The 21,496-nt window shown below is 39.9% G+C and overlaps 1 protein-coding gene across 7 annotated transcripts in view; it reads left to right on the top strand.

Moving 5' to 3' along the window:
• The window catches only part of LOC135709734 (transient receptor potential-gamma protein-like), a 330,483-nt gene that overhangs the window by 284,807 nt on the left and 24,180 nt on the right, over positions 1 to 21,496 (top strand). For all 7 annotated transcript variants that reach the window (XM_065232109.1, XM_065232110.1, XM_065232111.1 and 4 more), the window contains 4 exons: positions 3,097 to 3,208; positions 3,361 to 3,483; positions 3,585 to 3,728; positions 4,175 to 4,314. In XM_065232109.1, coding sequence (XP_065088181.1) covers positions 3,097 to 3,208; positions 3,361 to 3,483; positions 3,585 to 3,728; positions 4,175 to 4,314 — 519 coding nt within the window. The remainder of the gene's footprint in view (positions 1 to 3,096; positions 3,209 to 3,360; positions 3,484 to 3,584; positions 3,729 to 4,174; positions 4,315 to 21,496) is intronic.

Raw genomic sequence — 21,496 nt, 5'->3', positions numbered from 1 at the left:
GTCAGCATGACAGATGTCAATGCGGACGTTGATGATTAGCCGAGTCTTTAAGTCATCATCATTATATTGCGATAGCAAGATTCTTACTTGTTTGTGATTGTTCCGATTTTCAATCATTACCACTTTATACGTAGCCCTGGGGGCAAGACAGCTATCGATCATGAGTAAAACCGAAGTTGATTTTGAGTAACTCACGCTGCTCAATGTCTTATATACACATAGCAACCTGATTGTTATATTGAAAATAATGTTGAAACCGATGCTGTCAAGCAAAGTAAGTTGACGTGTTTTCTTGGAATTTCTGTATAGGGACTTTTGGGGTGATTCGATAGGTTCGGATTAGACTAAAATAATTGCTTCACAATTGCTTGTTTTAATAAACTTTAATTCATTGCTAGAGGCAATACATCTGGCAACGCTTTTTAAATGATACATTTAGGATTGCTGGCAAAGCGCTAAAGTTGAAGTGGTTTTCTTTCGCTGGCGAAGCTGGCCAGAGCTGAGCTTATCTGGCCTAGAATCAGCTACATAATATGCTACAATCAGCAGTCAATTCTATTGACAACGAAGGAAGCTTAAAGCTCAGGTTGTACCTCAGGTAACCAAAAAGGAGCATTCCCAACAAACAATTTTAGCTGCAGATCAGCTTATAACGACAAAAATTAGCTGCATAAGGCAATTTCCGGCTGTATATGCTAGTCTGCAGCTAAAATTGTTAGTTGGGTTCCCCTTTTGGAACGGGTCACTCCCGTCACTCCTGTGTTGTCCCTGGTCGTGTCAATCCTCACCAACGAGGGAAGGCGCCTGAAAGGCATCCAAGCCACACACGAACGACAAGTCCCGTAAAACCGTCATGTAGTCAAATCACCACAGTAGCATTTCGTTTGTCCACAATGGATCACATCATTCGAGCAGTTTGAAATGACGTTTCCTACCACTCGAACTTTAACGTGGAACAATATTATGATATATTTTTTCTTCTACAACCTAGAGAAAATAGGGTCTTATTTGTAATATGCTTGAAAACGCGTGATTCGATCTTTCAAATGGGTGAACAGATGCTTCAAACGAAATATGCTGTCAGACGATATTTCTTTGATCAGAAAATCGAGACTACTTTGATCATATTTGAGTAAATATGAGTAACTCAAATTTACTCGCTGCAAATATATTTACTCTGAGTGCAGCCGCAACCGGAATACTAGAGAAAACCATCACACATCCAAGCGCGCATCATGATGTGCTTGTAATATGTTTTACTTTCGAGCGAAAGAGTTTCCAATATACCACCGGTATCAGTAAGATGCAAATCTCTAATAGTAATTGATGATTTGCGGAGCTGGTGCTCAAAAGAATCTTAATAAGCATAGAAGTAAACATGGGAAAAGCATTAACTCTCTCTAAAGAATTATTCCAACACCCCAGCCACTGGAAATGCAACGTATCGAAATCATTGCTGAACGTAATAAAATATGCCGTCTTCTTTGGCCAACGCAGCATGCATTCTATTCAAAAATTATAAATCATTACTTCCCTATTTTATAACGTAGGAAGTATTTGTCAACGTCGGTGAAAGCAAACGCAAACGGAAAAAGGCGAAGCTGAATGATGACGATGAGTGTTTGTCACCGCTTCGTGTTTTGATATGCGCTGTACCGTCCGCTCAGTTGTGTGGGTTCGTACATGTATAGATGTTGGTGTGCGTGTTTTCTTCCAACGCTGCAGTTCAACGTTGTCTCGTCACAAACCGTTTGGCGCTGTTATCTGTCTCTATAAATTCCAAAGAGTGAAGGGGGTCTGGTTCAATCCCAGTCGGCTCCGTCGGGATTTTCTGAGGCATAACATCTCTGATCACGCCTTCCTTCGGAAGGGAAGTAAAGCCGTTGGTCCCCGGTTCATGAGTTGATGGGTCGATAGGTAGGTCCAGGTGTGGGAGCTGCTGCTCAGCACGGAAAACAAGATCGACGGAAAACAAATCAAGGAAAAAAAATTCGATTGATCGTTAGGTAATATTCACTTAATGGACTCGTCATCAGGATTGCTCAAAGCTGAGTTTTCTTCTTTAACTTAATTTTACCTAGCCCACGTGATGATTGGAATGAACTCAATTTTGGATTCGTTTTTCTTACCGTCTAGGTCACTTATAGACGGAGTCAAATATTTCTCGCTTTTCCTAAAAAAAAACTGCTTGAATATCAGGAAAATCGACGAAAACTTTACTCAGTCTAGACTGAGGTAACCTCTCTCGATTTGTCTTATATTCGAAAAGTTTTTCCTACAAAACCTAAGTTTTTACAAATTTGAATGAACGGTACTCAAACATGAGTCAAATTGAACGGCTGTGTGCCTTATGAAGCTAAATGATATATAGAAAACACACTGATTAATTCTACAAAACATCTTGTTGAAAATATCTTTCCTTTTCGATTAACATTCATTTTTGGAATAAACATCACTGTTACTGTTACCCATGAGGGAACGGGAGGGAGGAAATCTGATTCACGCTGTATCAATATGTTTTTCATAATAAAGAACCTAATTAAATGTTACCGAGGAATCAATGCTATTCAAAACCTAATCCGCATTATCCGAATAGCATTTCAAGAATCTTTAAATTCCTTCTAATAAATTCCCTGCTATCATATGCCTCGCAACGCAAACAGAAAACTGTAAACCACGTCCAATTATCATAGAATCACAGTTTTATGACCTTCTGCTGCAGTCATTCTCACCAATCAGGTAGAGATTATCTTTAATCCTCTCGACACATTAAAAGCCATTAAAACTTTTCCTGACTATCACTTTTATGCTTCACTGTCCTTTGCCCAATCCCATCCCTTTATCCCATGATACACTCGGTTGGTCAGTTATACAAGGTGTTGACTCCCTGGTGACAGAAAAAAAAGCATCGCCTACTACCTTCCCCATGCAAAGGAAGAACAAAAAACTTCGGGTAACGAGCAATTTTCCCCATTTAGATTCTATTTACCACAGCGACAAATCGGTGACAGCGTCAGGGAAACGCAATTGAAAGAAGTGATTTTATTACCCCGATACCCCTTTCGTTTTCTAATGCTTTGCGTTTTTTTTTTCCAGTTTGTGTCCCATCCAAACGTTCAGCAACTGCTGGCCAGCATCTGGTACGAAGGTCTTCCGGGCTTCCGGCGAAAAAATATGGCCCTACAGGCACTGGAAATTGTGCGAATAGGTGAGCAGCCATTTGTTTTTTTTTTTCTCACACATTGGAGGACGGGTGTAATATAATAAAAAGAAATTGCAATTTCCACCTCAATTAGGATTCAAGCTACGCTCCCCGTGGGACTCTTTTCATGCTGCTATTTTCTCGGTCTTCCATTTCAGGTATGCTTTTTCCACTGTTTTCCATCTCATACATCATCGCACCGCACTCCACCTTCGGACAGACAATGAGAAAACCCTTTATCAAGTTTATTTGCCACAGTGCATCGTATTTTACCTTTCTGTGTGAGTATGACGACCGAGGCAGAGACCGTGCGTCTCCACGAGACTGGGAATTTTTAATGGAGATACATACGTTTGACTGACATGTAACTTTTTTTTTTCAGTTCTACTGATGTTGGCTTCGCAGCGCATTGAAACGGTAATTGGAGGCGTGTGGGGAGCCGAGATGAGTAGTCATGACGAAGTGCCTACAAAGAGGGGAGCGAGTCCCACGCTGGTTGAGTGGCTAATTTTGTCCTGGGTTAGCGGTAAGTACCAGTGCGCCGCTCCATCGAAGTGTGCCAGGTTTAAAAAAAATGTAGGTACATATATCTCAGTATGTCATGAATTCCGGACGAGAAACAAGATCTACTCACACAAGCCCACTGTGATTAAAACTTACCCGAAGAAAGTAGATATCTATTTGCCAAAGCGGAAGCTCACACAAACCAAGACTGCACGGATACCAATTCGGTTGATCGGCGAATAACAAAGAGCAACCGGAAGTCGGAATTAAAAATGTGGGAATCTAATTAAAACTCTTTGTTCTGATCGTATCGCTACCTATCTAGCAAGAGCAAACTAAAATTTGAACAAATTTAACTTTTCCGTCACTTCCGTTGAATGAATTTTTCTCCCCAATCCTTTCTTTTTTTTTCCTTCCTCTCGGTGGTAAAACAAAAACTCACATATTCTGCTGACGTGGCTGCACCAGGACTGATATGGAGCGAAGTGAAGCAGCTGTGGGACGTCGGTTTGCAGGAGTACGTGAACGATATGTGGAATGTGATAGATTTCGTGACCAACTCGCTGTACGTCGCAACGGTGGCACTCAGGGTGGTGTCCTACTTTGAGGTGAGTGGTAGATTTTGGAACAGTTAGATTTTTTGTTCATCGTGACACTGGGTGCAAAACAGTTAGCATTTTTAAACTGTTTGATGCGACAAATCAAAACTAAGCTAGGCAAGTATTATCAATGAATCAACATCAGAAATACACATAATGGAAAAAAGAGCATACTGCTTAAATTTCTGAAAATGATTGGGCAGCTAATTAAATGTGGGAAAAAAATTAATTAAATGATCCATACAAAAATAAAACTTGCTCCGTACAAACAGGCAGATAAACTAATTCAAAATGTCATAATTACCCAATAAAATGTTGAAGGCACCATAAATCATGGCAATGCACCAGAAAACTCAAAACTATCCTCCATAAATGAGAGAAAATGCAAACATATAAAAGATTAAAATGTTTGCTAATATTTTGTCCTATGTTTACGAAAATGAACGGAAACCTACTCAGTATTGAGTTGTCTTCAGCAACACTGCAAAAAGTTCAAACAGAGAACTTATTTTCATCCAAGCTTCGAAATGAAGAAATTATTTGACATGTTTATCGTTGTCATGGCAGCCCCAAATAAAATATGGTAATTTCAACTAAAGACAGCGATAGTAGTGAAATCTACTATATTAATTTGAAAGAATCATTATAAAAACTTCAAACTATTTTTAAGACCTCTAAACCTTCATACATCTTTACACGGCTATTGAATCTGATTTATATTCGAATTCCACTTACTCAAATTTACAGAAACGTAGGTCACTCAAAGGCTGAGTAAATGTTTACTCAAATATGAGAAAATGACAGTCTAATTTTTTTTGCATTTTTCAGCACTTATTTTTTCTTCCTTATTATTGAGATTTTTAGCCAGTTGGCTAGTTCATCTATTATTATCTTTAGCACTCATTTTTTTTATACTTTTTTTTAGCAAGAATGGAATGCAAAATTCGTGTCAAATTAGGTCAACACAATTGAAAAAAAAAATGTGGTACAAAAAGTACGAAAAACCTATTTTGTCACACTGTCCAAAATCAAACATCATAAAAGTTCTTAAAAGAATTATTTCTATTTGTTTTTGTGAAGTCAAATTCTTACGAAAATCGTGAAATTATAATAATCGAAGAACCTTATTTAATTTTCAAATACTTTTATGGATTTGGTTTGGAGTTCAAAGCTGGATGCAGTGCTGATAAAAATCATTTCTTCTATACTCAACTTAGTTGAAAATGAAGACAACCTTAACAGATAGACCAACTACCTGCATGAATTTGAATTTTAACACAACAGCATTTTCTTGATCATGGTAACCTCTGAGTATCGTAATCAACATTTATTTTTCTTCATTCGTGGCTGGATTTTCATTATCGCTTCTGTTTTTTGTCAATATTAATACTCGTCTTCATCTTGATGGGGATGATGTTGAGGATCAATTGCAAATAGATTATTTTCATTTTACACAACTGTAGTGCTGAAGAACGTATCGTGTTGGTTTTTACACACAGATCGATGGAAAATGACTGCCTCATGCTGAATTGATGATAAAATTGAGGTTTTAGGCTCTGGGGTGGACAATATTCAAAATAATCATTTTGCCCAAAATGAATTTGATTATTTTGCTTTTAAGGATCGATTTGGATTTTGACAATTGTGGGTCGGATAATCAAACACTGGTGAATATCAACAAACGCGTATTCGTTGATGTATAATGAACTCGTTTGTTTATTTCGCTCGTAAGTCACAGCGAAGATTTTCAAAACAAACGAAATTCCTCTACACTGGTTTGCAGCGATACTCCTTGCGTGTGATGGTAAATAATAAGAACAGACACTGGCGCTAGTGTGCATGCAAAATTCAGCATTTTTGTATTTGTTTTATCTCGTGATCCCGACCACCTAGGAAGTACGAGTCTTGACCAAAGTAGTTCAGAAAACCAAAGGCGTGTGGAAGGAGAACATTGGTTCAGATTTCTTTCACTACGTGGCACTAGTGTGCATGAATAATGAATAATTGACTCCGAGCTTTCAGGAATGATTAGAACATTTTGGAAATGATTCAGTATTCTCCGAAGTGTTTCAATACTTGCGGAAGTGATTTCAATTTTTTAATAATTGAATCAGTTTTCGAAGTGTTTCCGAACTTTTCTGTAGTTATTCAGTTGTTTCTGAAGTAATTCCAAACCCTTTTTAAATGATTCAGTGCTTTCTAAAGTGATGCAGAACTTGTGGAAGCAATAACAAACTTTTTTGGAATAATTCAATACTTTCCAAAGTGATTTCAAAATTTCTTAAGTAATTCAATACTTTCATAAGTGATTCAGAACTTTTCTTAAGTGAAATTGCATTGAAAACAGAATGAAGTTGGAAGTTTAGTTTTCTCTTTTTCTGCTCTGAGCTTGTCTATCTCTGGTGAAGGTAGACAGTAAAGTGATCAAACCCACCGGCTTGATGAAAATATGCTGGATTAGGATTATTTATAACGCACTAGCGTGTGAACAAAAAGGCAAGCAGCTCCCAAACTGGCACCATCAGTCATTTTGGTCATGTATTTTTTTTGTTTTTCTTCTTTTGATGTAGGATTACGTCCTTTGGCAACATATTGGGGTGCAATTAAAAAAAAAGCACCGCACTACCGCGTTATGAAAAGTGGTCAGGTTTTGACCACTTATAACTATGTCAATAGGGGATGGATTTTAAATCTAAACAAGGCAATCGATAGGAAATTTTTCTTCGAATCTGCTAAAATGAACACTTAATCACTGAAAGTTGCACAAATGCCCAACTGAAGCAATAGAGATCAATATTATCACCCATTCACGGAGAACACATTTGTTAAGTTAAGATAACAATCCTTATAGTTACTTTCACATGGAAAAATATTGTTGTTTGAAAGAAACCTATAGTTATTCCAACATTAATTTGACCGTCAACTAATAGATTCAACTGTTCATCTTATACTCAATTCAACTATAACTTTGATCAATTATAACAACCGTCAAATGTAATTTATTTATATAATTTAGTTTCAAGTGATCATCATAAATCCACACACTTTTAACTTGTGATGCGTAGAGCAGGCGATAAGATAGCTGGCTCTCACGCAGATGAACACGGTTAAAATCTAAGTTGAATTTTCTTGTACACTTTTTTATGATTTTGCAGTTGTGTTTTTCAGATCGATAAGCAAAACACCATTCGCAAACGTCCTCCCACTGTGTGGTGGGACCAGGAATGCACCGACGTGAACAACGAGAAGTCTACCGCGTTTAAACAGTTTCGTAAATACGGTTCCCGCGAATAGTTTGAGCGGTATACGGAGCTAGAGGAAAAGTTTAAGAGCTTGGTCAGGGCCAAAAAACGCGGTTACTGGCGTCGGTTCGTCGAAGGGCTATCGCAAGAGACTTCCATGCAAACGCTCTGGAATGTCGGCAGGAGAATGCGTAACGCGGCATCGTCAGTCAACGAGGACAAGGAGCACTCTAACAAGTGGATTTTCGACTTCGCGCGTAAGGTTTGTCCCGATTCGGTTCCGGTTCGATGCAACACTCGCGATCCACCGCTGGAAAACGATGACATGGACTCCCCGTTTTTGATGGTAGAATTCTCAATTGCTCTTCTTTCATGCAATAACTCGGCTCCGGGAATTGATCGAATCAAGTTCAACCTGCTCAAGAACCTCCCAGAAGAGGCGATTGTTGAGCTTGTTCAATCGATTCCTTGAGCTCAACGTTGTTCCGGATGATTGGAGACAAGTGAGAGTTATCGCCATGCAGAAGCCCGGTAAACCCGCGTCGGATCATAATTCGTACCGTCCCATCGCGATGCTATCGTGTATTCGGAAGCTGTTAGAAAAAATGATTCTTCTTCGTCTGGACAAGTGGGTCGAGGCGAATGGCTTACTCTCAGATACGCAATTTGGATTCCGTAGGGGCAAAAGGACGAACGACTGCCTTGCGTTGCTTTCAACTGAAATCCAATTAGCCTATGCTAAAAAACAGCAGATGGGTTCAGTTTTCTTGGACATTAAAGGGGCGTTTGATTCTGTTTGCATCGACATCCTTTCGGACAAACTCCATGCGAGTGGGCTTTCTCCGATTATCAACAATTTCCTGTTTAATTTGTTGTCCGAGAAACGAATGAGCTTCTCTCATGGCAACTCGGAAATTGCACGAATCAGCTACATGGGTCTTCCACAAGGCTCATGTTTAAGTCCCCTCCTGTACAATTTCTATGTCAAAGACATTGATGAATGTCTGGCCGAAAATTGCACGCTAAGGCAGCTTGCAGATGACGGTGTGGTTTCCATGGTTGGACCACAGACAAACAGACATAACGCTCGCAAGTTGTTCATCGAACAAGCATTTAACGGTCAATTTAAAAGTATCGTAGTTGGTAGTACCGCCACCTGTGGCGCGCATAGTCAATTCCCTTGCGTTTGATGTTTACACACTACCACCATCTGTTCAGTGTACTACCCACCACAGTGTATTCAACAGATGACGGTAATGTTTTAGCGACGATGTTTTACAATGATAAATATTCAATGTGTTATGTCTGTTTGTCTGTGGTTGGACCATGAAACTATCTCTTACTTCCTCAGGGTCAGATGGACCCCTTTCTAAGCCCCTAGTTGCTGGTCAAGCCACGGCAACCGTCTGGGGTGGGCGTAAGATGTGCCTCTTTTGATGATAGTTGTGGTTAAGGGTCGTTACAATGGAGTCGCCTGGAAAAACTTCAACTTACCTTTTTCTCTGATTACTGGATGAGACAACAAAGCGGATTATTTGAACAATGAGAACAATAGGAATACAAAACAATCAAAGAACTTTCAAATAATTAATTAAATCTAAATTTTAGGTTGAACTTCACATTTTATTTCAGAAGTTTTATTCAGAGTGCAGTGAGAAAATCAAAAAGGGGTTTTAGTCTAGGGTTTTAGTACTTGCGCATTTTATTTCACTGCATTTCACCGGTGAGCTTACGTTGCGGCCGTGATGCACTCGTTGGTCGACATTGATGAATGGACTCACGTGGCAGCCATCGGTAGGGTGTCCATCGACGAACGCAGCTGTGCAGGGCTTCGACGGGGGGATTCCAGATGCGACGGCAAATTGGCCTATTTGTAACGGAGGCCAGCAGCGTTTCAATTCACTTTAGCCCGGGGAGTGGTTCCAGGTGCGCGCACAAACTACCGCGAGTGTCTAACGGTAAGTCGAGTGAGGTTTTCAACTTATTTGGGACGGTCTTCACAAATGTCCAACGGTTCGCTAATGTTCAAATGGCGTTTTACTGTGCCAATCACTGACCGTCCATGCACTCGCGTCGTACCAGTACGAATTTGTTCCAAATCGTGGACCGAATAAAATTAAACACCACACTATGACCTCACTCGACGGATCGACCAGCCCTTGGCGAGCGTGTGGTGACACCAGTCGATCACTTTCTTGATCCTTAGGATCGGAATTTTAATGAACTTTTTCGAAATGCAGTCACGTGTAACTTGTGACAAGCCGCGACGTCACTCCTCCGGGCAAACATACTATCTAAGACCCTGTGCTTTTGTCCCCAGAATCCTTATATAGGTTTTCGGGAATTGCTACAATAATAGAAGCCCATACACAATGCTGCATACGTGGCATCTCGGTGTCTCCTCTACGATGACGGTTTGACAGCAACAAACAATTTTCTTTTCATAGGTTGGTATTGCGAACAATCAAAATTTAAATTAAAATTTTTTAGTAAATGCTAAATTACCTAATCCTATATTTTAATTCGATTTTAATACAAACTGTAAACAAAAATAGTAATAAAACCAATTAACTAATGCAAAATATATACAAAACCGCAAAATACCAACCTAGGGCTACTAGACATAAAACATTCGTCTCTCAAACACAACGTGGAGTGTATACAGACAAATATTTTATACCTAGACATTTACTAACAATTTTAATTATTTACAATATATACATTTTTTCAATGCTAAGTGCCCCAGTAATCAGAGGACGATTGTGACCGTGAAAGCGTTGGTTACAACCAACAGCACTAGACCTGCAAGAACCATTGCAACATACCTTGGATAATTTGTCTACTTGGGCAATGAATCTGGGTATCGAATTCTCTCCGGAGAAAACAGAGATGGTTGTTTTTTCTAGGAAGCTTTATCCAGCACAGTTTCAGCTTCAACTTATGGGTAGAACCAGTCTTGTAAGCGGTCACGGTAGTCGACACATTTTCTGTGATAATTGACTGCCTTTTCCTCCGACACTTCCAAAACAAGCTATCATAGTACAGTACCAAACTAAAATGTCGTATGACAGGCTCTGTCATACGACACTGTCGTCGAAGACCGTCACGAATGTATGTATTTTAGTTTTTCTCATAATAAGAGCTGCTGATGGTGTGCTTGTGTGAATTCTGAAAATAGCATGCAAAGATGTCCTAGTAATAATATTTCTGATCAGAAATGGTTTGATTTACACCAAATTGAGGAATTACAACGAAATCACACATGTCATATGATAGCTATTTTGATAATTTTCTTTTAGCTCGAATGTTATTCTACCGCTCGTGTTGTGTGAGAGAGACGACGGTAGAGCATGAGTGTTCGAATACAAACAGACTGTCGCGCACGACAACGAAGCGAGTGTAGTAAAAAACGTCAACTGTTTCAACCCCTGGGTAGAACTATCACTCAAAGCATGGCGTTTAAGTATTTAGGTGCACTTGGGGAAAACACATAGCGTATCTGAGGCAGAGATGCCAATAGCGAATCAATTTCCTTCGTTCCATTACCGGCACTTCATGGGGAGCCCATCCGGAAGATCTGATAAGACTCTACAAGACCACCATTCTCTCGATTTTGGAGTACGGTAGCTTTTGCTTTCAATTAGCGGCGGGGACGCACATATTGAAGCGCCAAAGGATTCAATATCGTTGCATTCGAATCACGCTAGGTTGTATGCAATCGACGCATACCATGAGTCTTGAAGTTCTTGCGGGCGTCCTCCCTTTAACAAATCGTTTTGCGGATTTATCGTTCCGGTTCCTCATCCGCTGTGAAGTCATGAACCCGCTGGTGATCGAAAACTTTGAGAAGCTGCTAGAGCGGAATCCTAAAACAAGATTCATGAGCTTGTACTACGAGTACATGACTCTGGACATCGGCCCCTCCTCGTTCAACCCCAATCGCGCTGTCTCCCATCATTTCAGTTGTTCTTCCATGAGATTTGATCTCACAATGAGGCAGGAGATTCAAGAAATTCCAGAGCCTCACCGTTCCCTGATTGTCCCAACTATTTTTGCGAACAAATACCGCCACGTCCCCACCGAGAAGAGATTTTTCACAGATGGGTCGGTGATAAATGCGTCCACTGGTTTTGGAGTATTCCACGATCTTCATAGCGCCTCATACAAGCTTCAAAAGCCGTGTTCGGTATACGTTGCCGAACTAGCAGCTATATCGTACACCTTAGAGCGTATTGCCTCACTTCCACCTGACCATTATTTCATTTTTACGGATAGCCTAAGCTCCCTGGAGGCTGTGCGTTCAATGAGGCCGATGAAGCACTCGGCGTATTTTCTCCAGGAAATACGATCGTCATTGAGTGCTTTATCAAACAGCAGTGGACTCGCTGGCCAAGGTGGGTGCTATGGAAGGCGATATTTACGAGCGACAAATCGCCTACCACGAATTTTTCACGATTTCTTGTCAGCAAGTCCTCACCTACTGGCAACAAAAGTGGAATGATGGTGATCTGGGAAGATGGCTACATTCTATTGTCCCACAGGTGTCGACAAACCCTGGTTCAAAGGGTTGGATATGAGTCGTGATTTTATTCGTGTAATGTCCAGGCTCATGTCCAATCACTGTTCGTTAAACGCCCACCTCTTCCGTATTACGCTCGCCGACAGCAACTTATGTACCTGTGGAAACGGTTATCACGACATCGAGCATGTTGTTTGGTCCTGCTCCTTGCATCATGAGGCGAGATCCGTTCTGTGTGATTCCCTTAGGGTCCGAGGAAAACAACCCTTTAAGCCAATTAGAGACGTCTTGGCTTGCCGTGATATCGACTTTATGAAGCTGATTTACGATTTTCTTAAAGCTGTTGATGTATGTGTTTAATGTTGTGTGTTTTAGTCATCCTTTACGTTTAAGTTTTAAATTAGTTCAAAATGCTTTCCCTTGTCCTTCCTCCAAATGATAAATTAATGTAATCCCTAATCTCGAGTAAACCGCGAGTAATCGGCCGCCGTTCTACTAACATTAGTTGTAAGAAAATGATATTCACACACAATCATGTAAAAAATATTCGGCTCCGCAAAGCTAACGCATTTGAGCCTTGACAAATAAATGGATTATAAAAAAAGGAAGCAAATTAAAGTTCCTTAATATGTCGATAATGAAGAGCAGTTCATTTAATAAACAATGTAAAATTTTGCTTTCCTAACAATAGTTTTCTTGAATCAACTAAGGCATAGTTGTATTTTGAAGTTTGACGTTTGTTCATCTACTGAAAAATATAGTTGAGCCAACCGAGAAGCCATCTATGGACTATAGTTGTTGCCCTCTATATATAGTCAAATCAACTTTAGTTTAAGGTTATCTCTAAAACAATTGAACAATATAGTTATTTTGACCGGAAAAATAATTACGTCTGCTATAATTTGTTCTCCGTGTTGCCTGCAAAAAGCACTTTCCCTAACACAGGTTTAAAAATCGAATTCCATCCGGTCTCCCCGAACGGTGCTTATTCAATCACCGTGTGTGGTGGTGTCCAGTCGGTCGTCATCGCAGATAACATGCCAAATCATGTATTTCTTGGCAAACTTTGAAAGTTTCTGCTTCCTTACTTCCTCCGGAACATCCAACATGGGGTGTGGGTGGTGAAGAACAGTAGCTCCGGAAGCTGCCGGCAGTTCGTCTTGACGTAAGTTTCATCATCCACGTTTAATCACACGACTGCACGATTCCGAGTTGTTTTCCGATGAGAGAGTTGAAGATTTTCCTGGTGCTTGCGCAAAATCAATTCGTGACGTTGCTTTTCGGGTGCCGCCATTTTTTTCAACTTGCGAAAAACTGACAGCGTTAAAAATACAGTGTAAACAATACACTCTAAACTACTTCTACCCAAAATTTCAAGAGAAAATACCCAAAGGGTAATTTTCTACACCGTTTTTTCCGTGATGCAATTTGATGTGGGACACCCTTTTCATTAATAAAATCTAATTTTTGCTAATAGGGAAATGGCTCTAATGTTGGCCTATGGATCTAAGATTGGGCCCATCGCTAAAAGTCTGCTATTTATCATTTTTATCTATATGAACGCGTCATTAGGACGGTACTAATGATTGATCGCTATTGAAAATTTAGTCGATTGCTGAATTTATGTATGGGCCCAAATTAGGGACATGTAGGCCGACATTACCTACATTTCCCTTATGTTGAGTATTGTGTTTACCAGGGCTGGAATGCTCCTCAGAGCGTTTGTAGAGCCAATTTTGGCATGCAGCGCACAACACTCGATAAAGAGAATGTAGTTCCTACATATCTTAAAGAAAGCAATGCACACAAAGAGCGATGATACAATTCACACTCCGTGTGGTGCAGTGAGCGAGCATAATACAATACAAGCACCTAATGTCTTTTTTGTCGTTTGCGCTTACCACGATTAGGAGATTAAGAAGCACACAACCAAGAAGAATTTTATAATCTATCTTCTGGGTTTCTTATTTGTAATCCTACGCTTAGTGCATTATTTGTGTCGCACCGGTTACACTTTGTATTTTCGTTATTTCTGTGTCTTTCTTCTCTTCTCCACTTTACACTTTACACTTACGCAGCGAGAAACGCTAGATCATTTTGTTTTTAACTGTTTTTAACTTTATGGATTCCAAAAAATCAGCGTGCTGTGCCCATTGAGTGGTTAGATGACAGTCCTGCACGTGACTTTTATGAGAATGATCTGCTGTGTGCTTGTCGCTTCTGCTTCACCCATCTGCTGCGCACTCTACTGCTCTAACATATGCCTAACATCCTAACGCATTTATTTCTTTACTTAAAATAAAATTTGTGAAAAACGAACAATCAGCGACTGGATGCAAATTAATTACCAGCTATCTCATCTTTTCTTGGTGACAAACTACAGTTTGACAGCCTTAAAATCTTCCCAATCGTCAAATGGCATTCAGTAGGTGATATTAGCAACAATCAATACGAAACTAACGATTTTAAATTGGCTCACTACTTGACTAGCCTATTGGTCCCAAGCAAACGATTAACGTGCCCCATTCTAGTCGAAATTCTACTACTACACAATGTTTGTTTTGATTCGCTATGAAAGTTTGACAGATAACCTGAGGGGTTATTGGTTTTTCCTATGTTTCGAGGGGTGAATCGATTAGCTTGGGACCGAAGAGAGTACCAGAGCTGAGCCAAAAAGTGGAGCACGTTATTTCGGGACCTTCTAGTCTTAGAGTTACCTCTATGATATTAGGTTGCGTCCCAACCAGCGAATGCTGACTGTCAGGGCTGTCATCTGATCACTCAATGATAACAACAAAGTGAGAATCAAGCACATACAAAGTATGCTTGTCTTTCACCCTGCGCAAGTGTGAAGCAGCGGAGAAGAGAAGACAGACACACACCCAGAAATAACGAAAGCTCAATGTGTAGCCATTGGCGTTGACGAGAGCTCTGTAACTCTTTACTCCCATGGCGAAATCTCATATGTAACTGTCAGTCTATGTGTGAAACATGGCGGACTTTTTCTTATTCTCTCACTCCAACGCAAAACCCCATAAGGAACTGTCAAAATGTGTGTGAAGAAACGTCACTTCGGGACTGGTGTCAAGGCGAATCGCTCCGACGGCTCCGACGGCTCCGACGCAAAGAGCGCCACTCAGTGTAGGATTGCAAATGGGAAACCCAGCAAAAAGATAAAATTCTTCTTCGTTATGCTCTTCTTTATCTCCTATATGCATGCAGTCGTGAAAAGTAAAGTCTGCAAAGCATTCAAAGAAGACATTAGCACTTGTTGTATTATATTCACTCCCTGCGTCGCACGGAGTGTACCGCTCATTGTGTGGATCGCTTTCTCACAGATTGGTTGAAAAAGAGTGTGCAAAATAAATAGAAGAGCCACACACTCTTTGTCGAGTATTGTGAGATGTATGCACAAAGTTGCTTTGCTAACGCTCAGAGGTGCTTTCCAGCCCTGCTGACTGTAATATATTTTACCATTTTTACTCTAGGATACCCGCGAAACCGAAGTTGGATCGATGATTTTCCATTTCTGTCGTATCCAATCAGATTGATTTGTTTGATTCCGAATCTGTCACCACTTTTCTACCTTTCAATTATGAATTTAATTAATTCCACAAATTTACTCCTTATCAACCGATCTAAGATTACTATTGTGCATCAAATGAATCTCACAAATTCATCAAGCATTCAGTTTTGAGCAAACTACCGCCATGAAAGTGCAAATTTGGATCATTCTACTTCTAGGCCTGTCAGTGGCCTGTCTACGCCTTTCGACTGTAACCGAGGACACACGGTTGCAGAATGCCGCTAACTACGTCGCAGAGCTTATCAGAAACGAGACCAAGGCTGTCGGATCGTTTTGCGACGTCTGGATTCAAGCTCTCGAAGGAAAACCGTCCAGAAAAAAGCTTATCGACTACATACTACCACAAATTCCCGAAACCGTGCGGATGATACCAAACAACCTCTCCATCCCATACACTATCACACCGAAACTTTTGGTTTTCTGCGTCAATGATATATACTTTAACATTCTCGGATTTGGATGGTCTTTAATATATCTTAAAACCTTTGGTTACGAACCAAAGATGTTAGTGATCTTCGATAGGATCCCAGAAAATTACCACTCCGCGTTGATGAAAATATTTGTCAATGCATACCACTATAACATCGTTTATGTAAAATTTTCCCCGAATCGTATAAGGTATGTGTTGAAATACCGTCGGGAGGTGGTAACGAAGAATAAATTGTTACCCATGAATCAGCTGTTCGTCGACCAATCAGCGGATCTAGGTGGTCATGAGTTTATGATTTCCTATAGAATAGGATCGGAAGCTAAACATCAAGTCAACGTTGCCATGTGGCAATGGATAACGGCAATGTTGGACCATTTGAACGGAACATATAAGTTTTATGGCATTGACTGCGATTACGTGAGAGATGGCGACGACGAATGCTACGACAAATTGCGATATTCGGAAACGCAGGTAGAGTATGATTTCAGTTTGGAACCTGTGATTTACACACGTCTGCGGGATGGAGACGATCATCGAGTTTGTGCACTGCTTTACCGTATGATGGTTGTGGTACCAAGAGGACGCAGACTCGAAGCGATTGAAATGTTTGGCGAACCATTTAATGTTGGTGTTTGGATAGCATTCATCTTTTTGCTGGTTGGTTCAGTGCTGATTATGCGAATTTTTCCCAATATGTTCAAAAATGATCTCGTTCTAACGCCTCTCTGTGGATACGAGGAGTACGATCTCAACCAAACTAGTAGATGGGAAAAAATTGCCATCTTCGCTTTGGTTGTGTTCTACTTTTTCCTCCTGAATGCTTACGAAACAAAGATCTTAGCCCTGATGACCAGCTACCCACGTATTCCCGATGCTCGCACTGTTGACGACATGATACGAATGGGCATAAAGGTGCCGCTCGATTTGAATGTAACTTATCCACCCGTAACCGATGACAATGAGCTGTTTCGAGCAGTGGAACACGTTCCAGGCTATTCTTATCGTAAAAATCAAACGTTCGACGGGATCCATGGCTATTTTGGTAACGAAGTCGATTTGAAAATTATGCTGAGTGATCCGATCAACTACGATTTTGAGTTGGACCAACCACGCTATGTGCAACTGAGAGATTACCAATTTGGCAATATGATAATGTTCATGCGGATGAAGCATCGAGTTTACATCACCCAGCGAATCACAAAGCTCGAGAAAACTTTCATGGAAGCTGGACTGATGCAATTCTGGCAGGAGAAAGCCTTCCAGCAATCGATGGGAGTAAACTACGATATCCGGGTGACGCGCAAGGAGGATGATGCTACCCGACATCTACTGATCGGCGAACTAGTACCGTCGTGGTTGGTGTTGGCCATTGGGTGGAGTCTAAGCACTTTGGTTTCCGCTTGGGAGCTCGTGTATTCTGACAGAGGAAGCGCTTTCCGACTGTTCCTGAGAAAGAAACTCAAGGTCCCCGATAAGAAAGGCAAGGGAAGCCGGAAAGTCAAAAAGGAGTTTTTGAGTTTCAATTGATTACAGTGTTGAGAGTAGAGTTGGTTTATGTTGGCTTTACATTAAAATTGGCACTGAATTAACACATTTTGGCAGCGAGCGAAGTGACACCCGAATTAGTATTTTATATTTCTGATAGCATATTTTTAAAGATATGTTTTATTTATTTAGTATGGGTCATTCCACGCCAAGTCACCGAGAAAAAATACAAAAGTGTAATTGACCTCTTCCGATTTGGACCAAATTTGGAAGAGATGTTTGTTTTGGTCTAACTTCTATGAATCCAAATTGTTGCCCTCAGTCCAGGGCAGCATTTTTTTTTATTTTTCATGATTTTACTTTTTTATCAATATCGTTGCAACAAATGAAGCTATAATTAAGATTATAGAATGTTTGTATGAGGAAATTAGACAAAAAATCTAAAAGTGAACTTATTATTTGTTTACAGTGTTATTTGGCAACATATTTGAGCTAAAAATGTTAAACGAAATTTTCTCAGAATGGTCTCATTAAGATTTCCATTCTGACCGTACCATCTTGTTTCCAACCCATTTTTACATAAGAAACACATCGACAAAAAAGTAATTTTCATATTTACTGAGATACAACATTTTGAAGCAATAAATGCTCAAAATAATGAGAAATTTTTTTTTTTCGATTTTATTTCGCCCGCTTTCAGAACTCATTATTCTCGCCTACTGTTTCAAATATTTTTGACGTAGGACTACGTCTGTGATTTCTATATGGAGGTACACTTTATGCAAACTGAAAATGGATGTAACAAAATTATGAAAGATTTTGTACGTTAATAACTCAGCTGCCGCTGGACCGATTTCAATAATTTTATCACCAATCGATCAGATATATTTCTACGTATAACAAAGTTTTTGAATGTTGATTTTCAAAAAGAAACTATTGAAAAAATAGTAAATGTCAAGCATTGTCCAAAAGCGTCTAAATAGCTATTAACAAATCCACCAACTGCATACATGCATATACTGCTTTCTCAACACGAAACATGTCGATGTGGCATTTCTGCTTCCCCAATACTGTCATCAGAGAGTCGTTAGTGGACGAAACAAGTTGAAGTGGCACTTGCCTCCGATCTTCTGGCGTGAGCAAATAGGGAGGATGCAATTGCGTAACATTTTGCGCACTCATTGCTATATTCAGAACCACACGCCCCCAACGAACTCACAAAATGCTCTCCAGAGTTGTAATCTTGTAACCACACTTGGAAGCAGGGCTGCAAGTGATTTTGATCGATTTTCTTCATCGACTTTCTGTTTCGTTAATAACTCGACGGCAATCACATTCATATATTGATACGTTTATTGTACTGGATGATAGAAGAGCATAGCAGAAATAGTGTGAAATATTTAGGTTAGTGAAGCCATGGTCATCAAAAGAGGAAATCGATGAAGAGAATTAACTTTCACCCCTCTGCTTCTAAGCCCCTTAATTCAGTCGTCGTTATAGCAATGAAAACTAGCATCGCACCGCTTTTGGTTCTTGAGTTACACTTGCTGGTTGCAATTCTGCTGTTCGACATTTTCGAAGGACCACAAAAAAACATTAAATTACATTAAATTCTAGGGAAGCCTAATTATTCGATTAACGATTAATCGTATATATTTTCCAGCTATTCGATTAAATATTTATCGAATTTTCAATTCGCGTAACCGATATCCCTTCTTATTTCTACTTGTTTGATTTAGTGCAGTAGCGAAAATAAATAAAAGTACTAATTTATCTGAACAGGCATATAAAAGAATCATCACGTGAAACAGGGTCATAAATTCGCCGAAAAAAGTGTTAAGCGTCTTTTTGCTAAAGGCTAAGATTTACCAACTTGTTGAGAGAAGGTGTTTAACGAGAAAAACTAAAAAGTGCAGGAGATTTAGCTGGGTGAACACTGATATTGTGCAGCCTTCCAAACTGTTGCAGACATCAGTTCAACCCCTGTCCAGCAGCAGAGTGCCCAATCAAATATGGGATTGTCCGGTCTGATTTGCTGATCCAGCTGCCTATACGTCATCATCATCTTCCAAAGGCGGTAAGCCTGTACTACCATCGGCCCTTTTTAGAGCCATCAAGATTTTCCAGAAGAGTTAAATTTCTGAACATTTCCCATTTAAAATCCATATCAAAAGGTTCTTTTCAGGGTAATCATAGTCATACTAAATAGTATAAACAGAGAGGAGGTTCTCAATGAACGAGGTTGCTCAAATTCCTATTCCTACATAAAACACAAGCTCCTGCTGCAGTTAACAAATAACATTTATTATATAAGACTAAGTAGTCCTACGTCACCATTGCGTACAACCACATAGGGCTGTCCCTCGCAGTTTTTGAAGCAAGAAATCATTAAATCAAGAATAAATTGTTTATAGTGTTGCCAAATTTAGAGAATTTTCAATCTAAAAACATTAATGTGATACTCACTCACTTTTCACTGCGGTGGCTGTGCTGGTTCCAGAGCTATGACAAAAAACTTTGATTAATCCACTTCATTTCATATTCTGATAATAATCGAAGAGGCATCCGGAACATGCCTCAATGATTCCAATGTTTCACACTCAACATAAGTTCAGGCAAATGAAACTAGAACCGTAAACTATGTCCGGTTTGCATAATTTTAACGGACTTGGTTGTCATTGAGTAAGTGGTATCTGGGTGCCGGAACGAGTCCGGGCCAGAGCACTGGGAATCTTTGAGGTTTCGGAATGTGGTGTCCTTTCGGAGCACATTGAAAGTCACGCCTCGATGGTTGTCGAAAGACTCTGTTTAATTCATTGTTCAGATACTCTTTATAGCTAATTAATGATGATGTTTGCAATTTTACAAAATCGATTCTCTATGATGGATAGAAACGCCTGGGACGGCGGTGACAATATTTGATAATATTAAACGATAATAATAAACTACCTTCGGTACGCAACGTTGTTTTGAAATATGATTCTTTACTCGCCGTGGAACGAACGACCGCCAGTAGGTAAAAGAGGAAAGTCAGCAAAACATACCGTATGCACTTTTGCAATACTATTCGTTCGTAACTGACCTACCTTCTCTACTTTATCTGAATTGGTGATTCATCCCGGCTGTTTAGGCAAATGTAAATATAATTTAATATGTTTTACGGTGAGAGATGTTCTAGACAACTTGGGTACAGCACAACCGCACTACCGTTCTTACTGGCGACAAAGCTCTGATGAGACAACGAAATCTTACCCCCAGGCTCCTCTCCTGATCCTATCCTTCGACAATGTACCTCTCTAACCTCGAGTAAGCCGCGAGTATTCGGCCCAACTCCTACTAGACATAGAATTCAGTGAATTTTGTTATAAACAAAGAACAATGAACTATCGGCTCCGCAAAGCTAACGCGATTGAGCCTTCCAAATAAACTAGTTAAAAAAAAAAGTTCAGGCAAATTAGCTCAAGATTTTTTTTTAAATTTATTGCTTCATTTTCTTAAAACCACTGAAAGAAGGTCGTCCCAAAACTACTCGACAATATGATTAATTACACACTTGTGATAGAACATAACATATTTTCACACTTTGTCACTTTGTTACACAACGATTCTAAAAGGATGCGGAATTGGCCATTTCAATGTAAAAATGTAGCCACCAATGTATTCACCCTCCAAGTAGCATTCAACTGATAATCCTTCAACGTTCAGTTAAAACACCTGCGACGACCACGATCGATCTCCGGTACTCCCAAACGCTTGCCAACGTATTCCTTCAGCTTATGTCGATCGATGGTACGAGCGTTTTCTACCGCGCAGATTAAAGCACTAATACTCCATCCAACAATCAGCACAATCCATGCAGGTTCCAGCTCTGCCAAATTAAGATCTCTATTCTTGTCCTCAGCACTATCTACTATCCGGGTCCCATAGCT

Source organism: Ochlerotatus camptorhynchus, unplaced genomic scaffold (genome assembly GCF_037179485.1).
Source record: "Ochlerotatus camptorhynchus isolate MF236.1 unplaced genomic scaffold, CSIRO-AGI_Acam_v1.1 ptg000363l, whole genome shotgun sequence".
Lineage (NCBI taxonomy): Eukaryota > Metazoa > Arthropoda > Insecta > Diptera > Culicidae > Ochlerotatus > Ochlerotatus camptorhynchus.
This window is presented reverse-complemented; position numbering and strand designations above follow the sequence as displayed.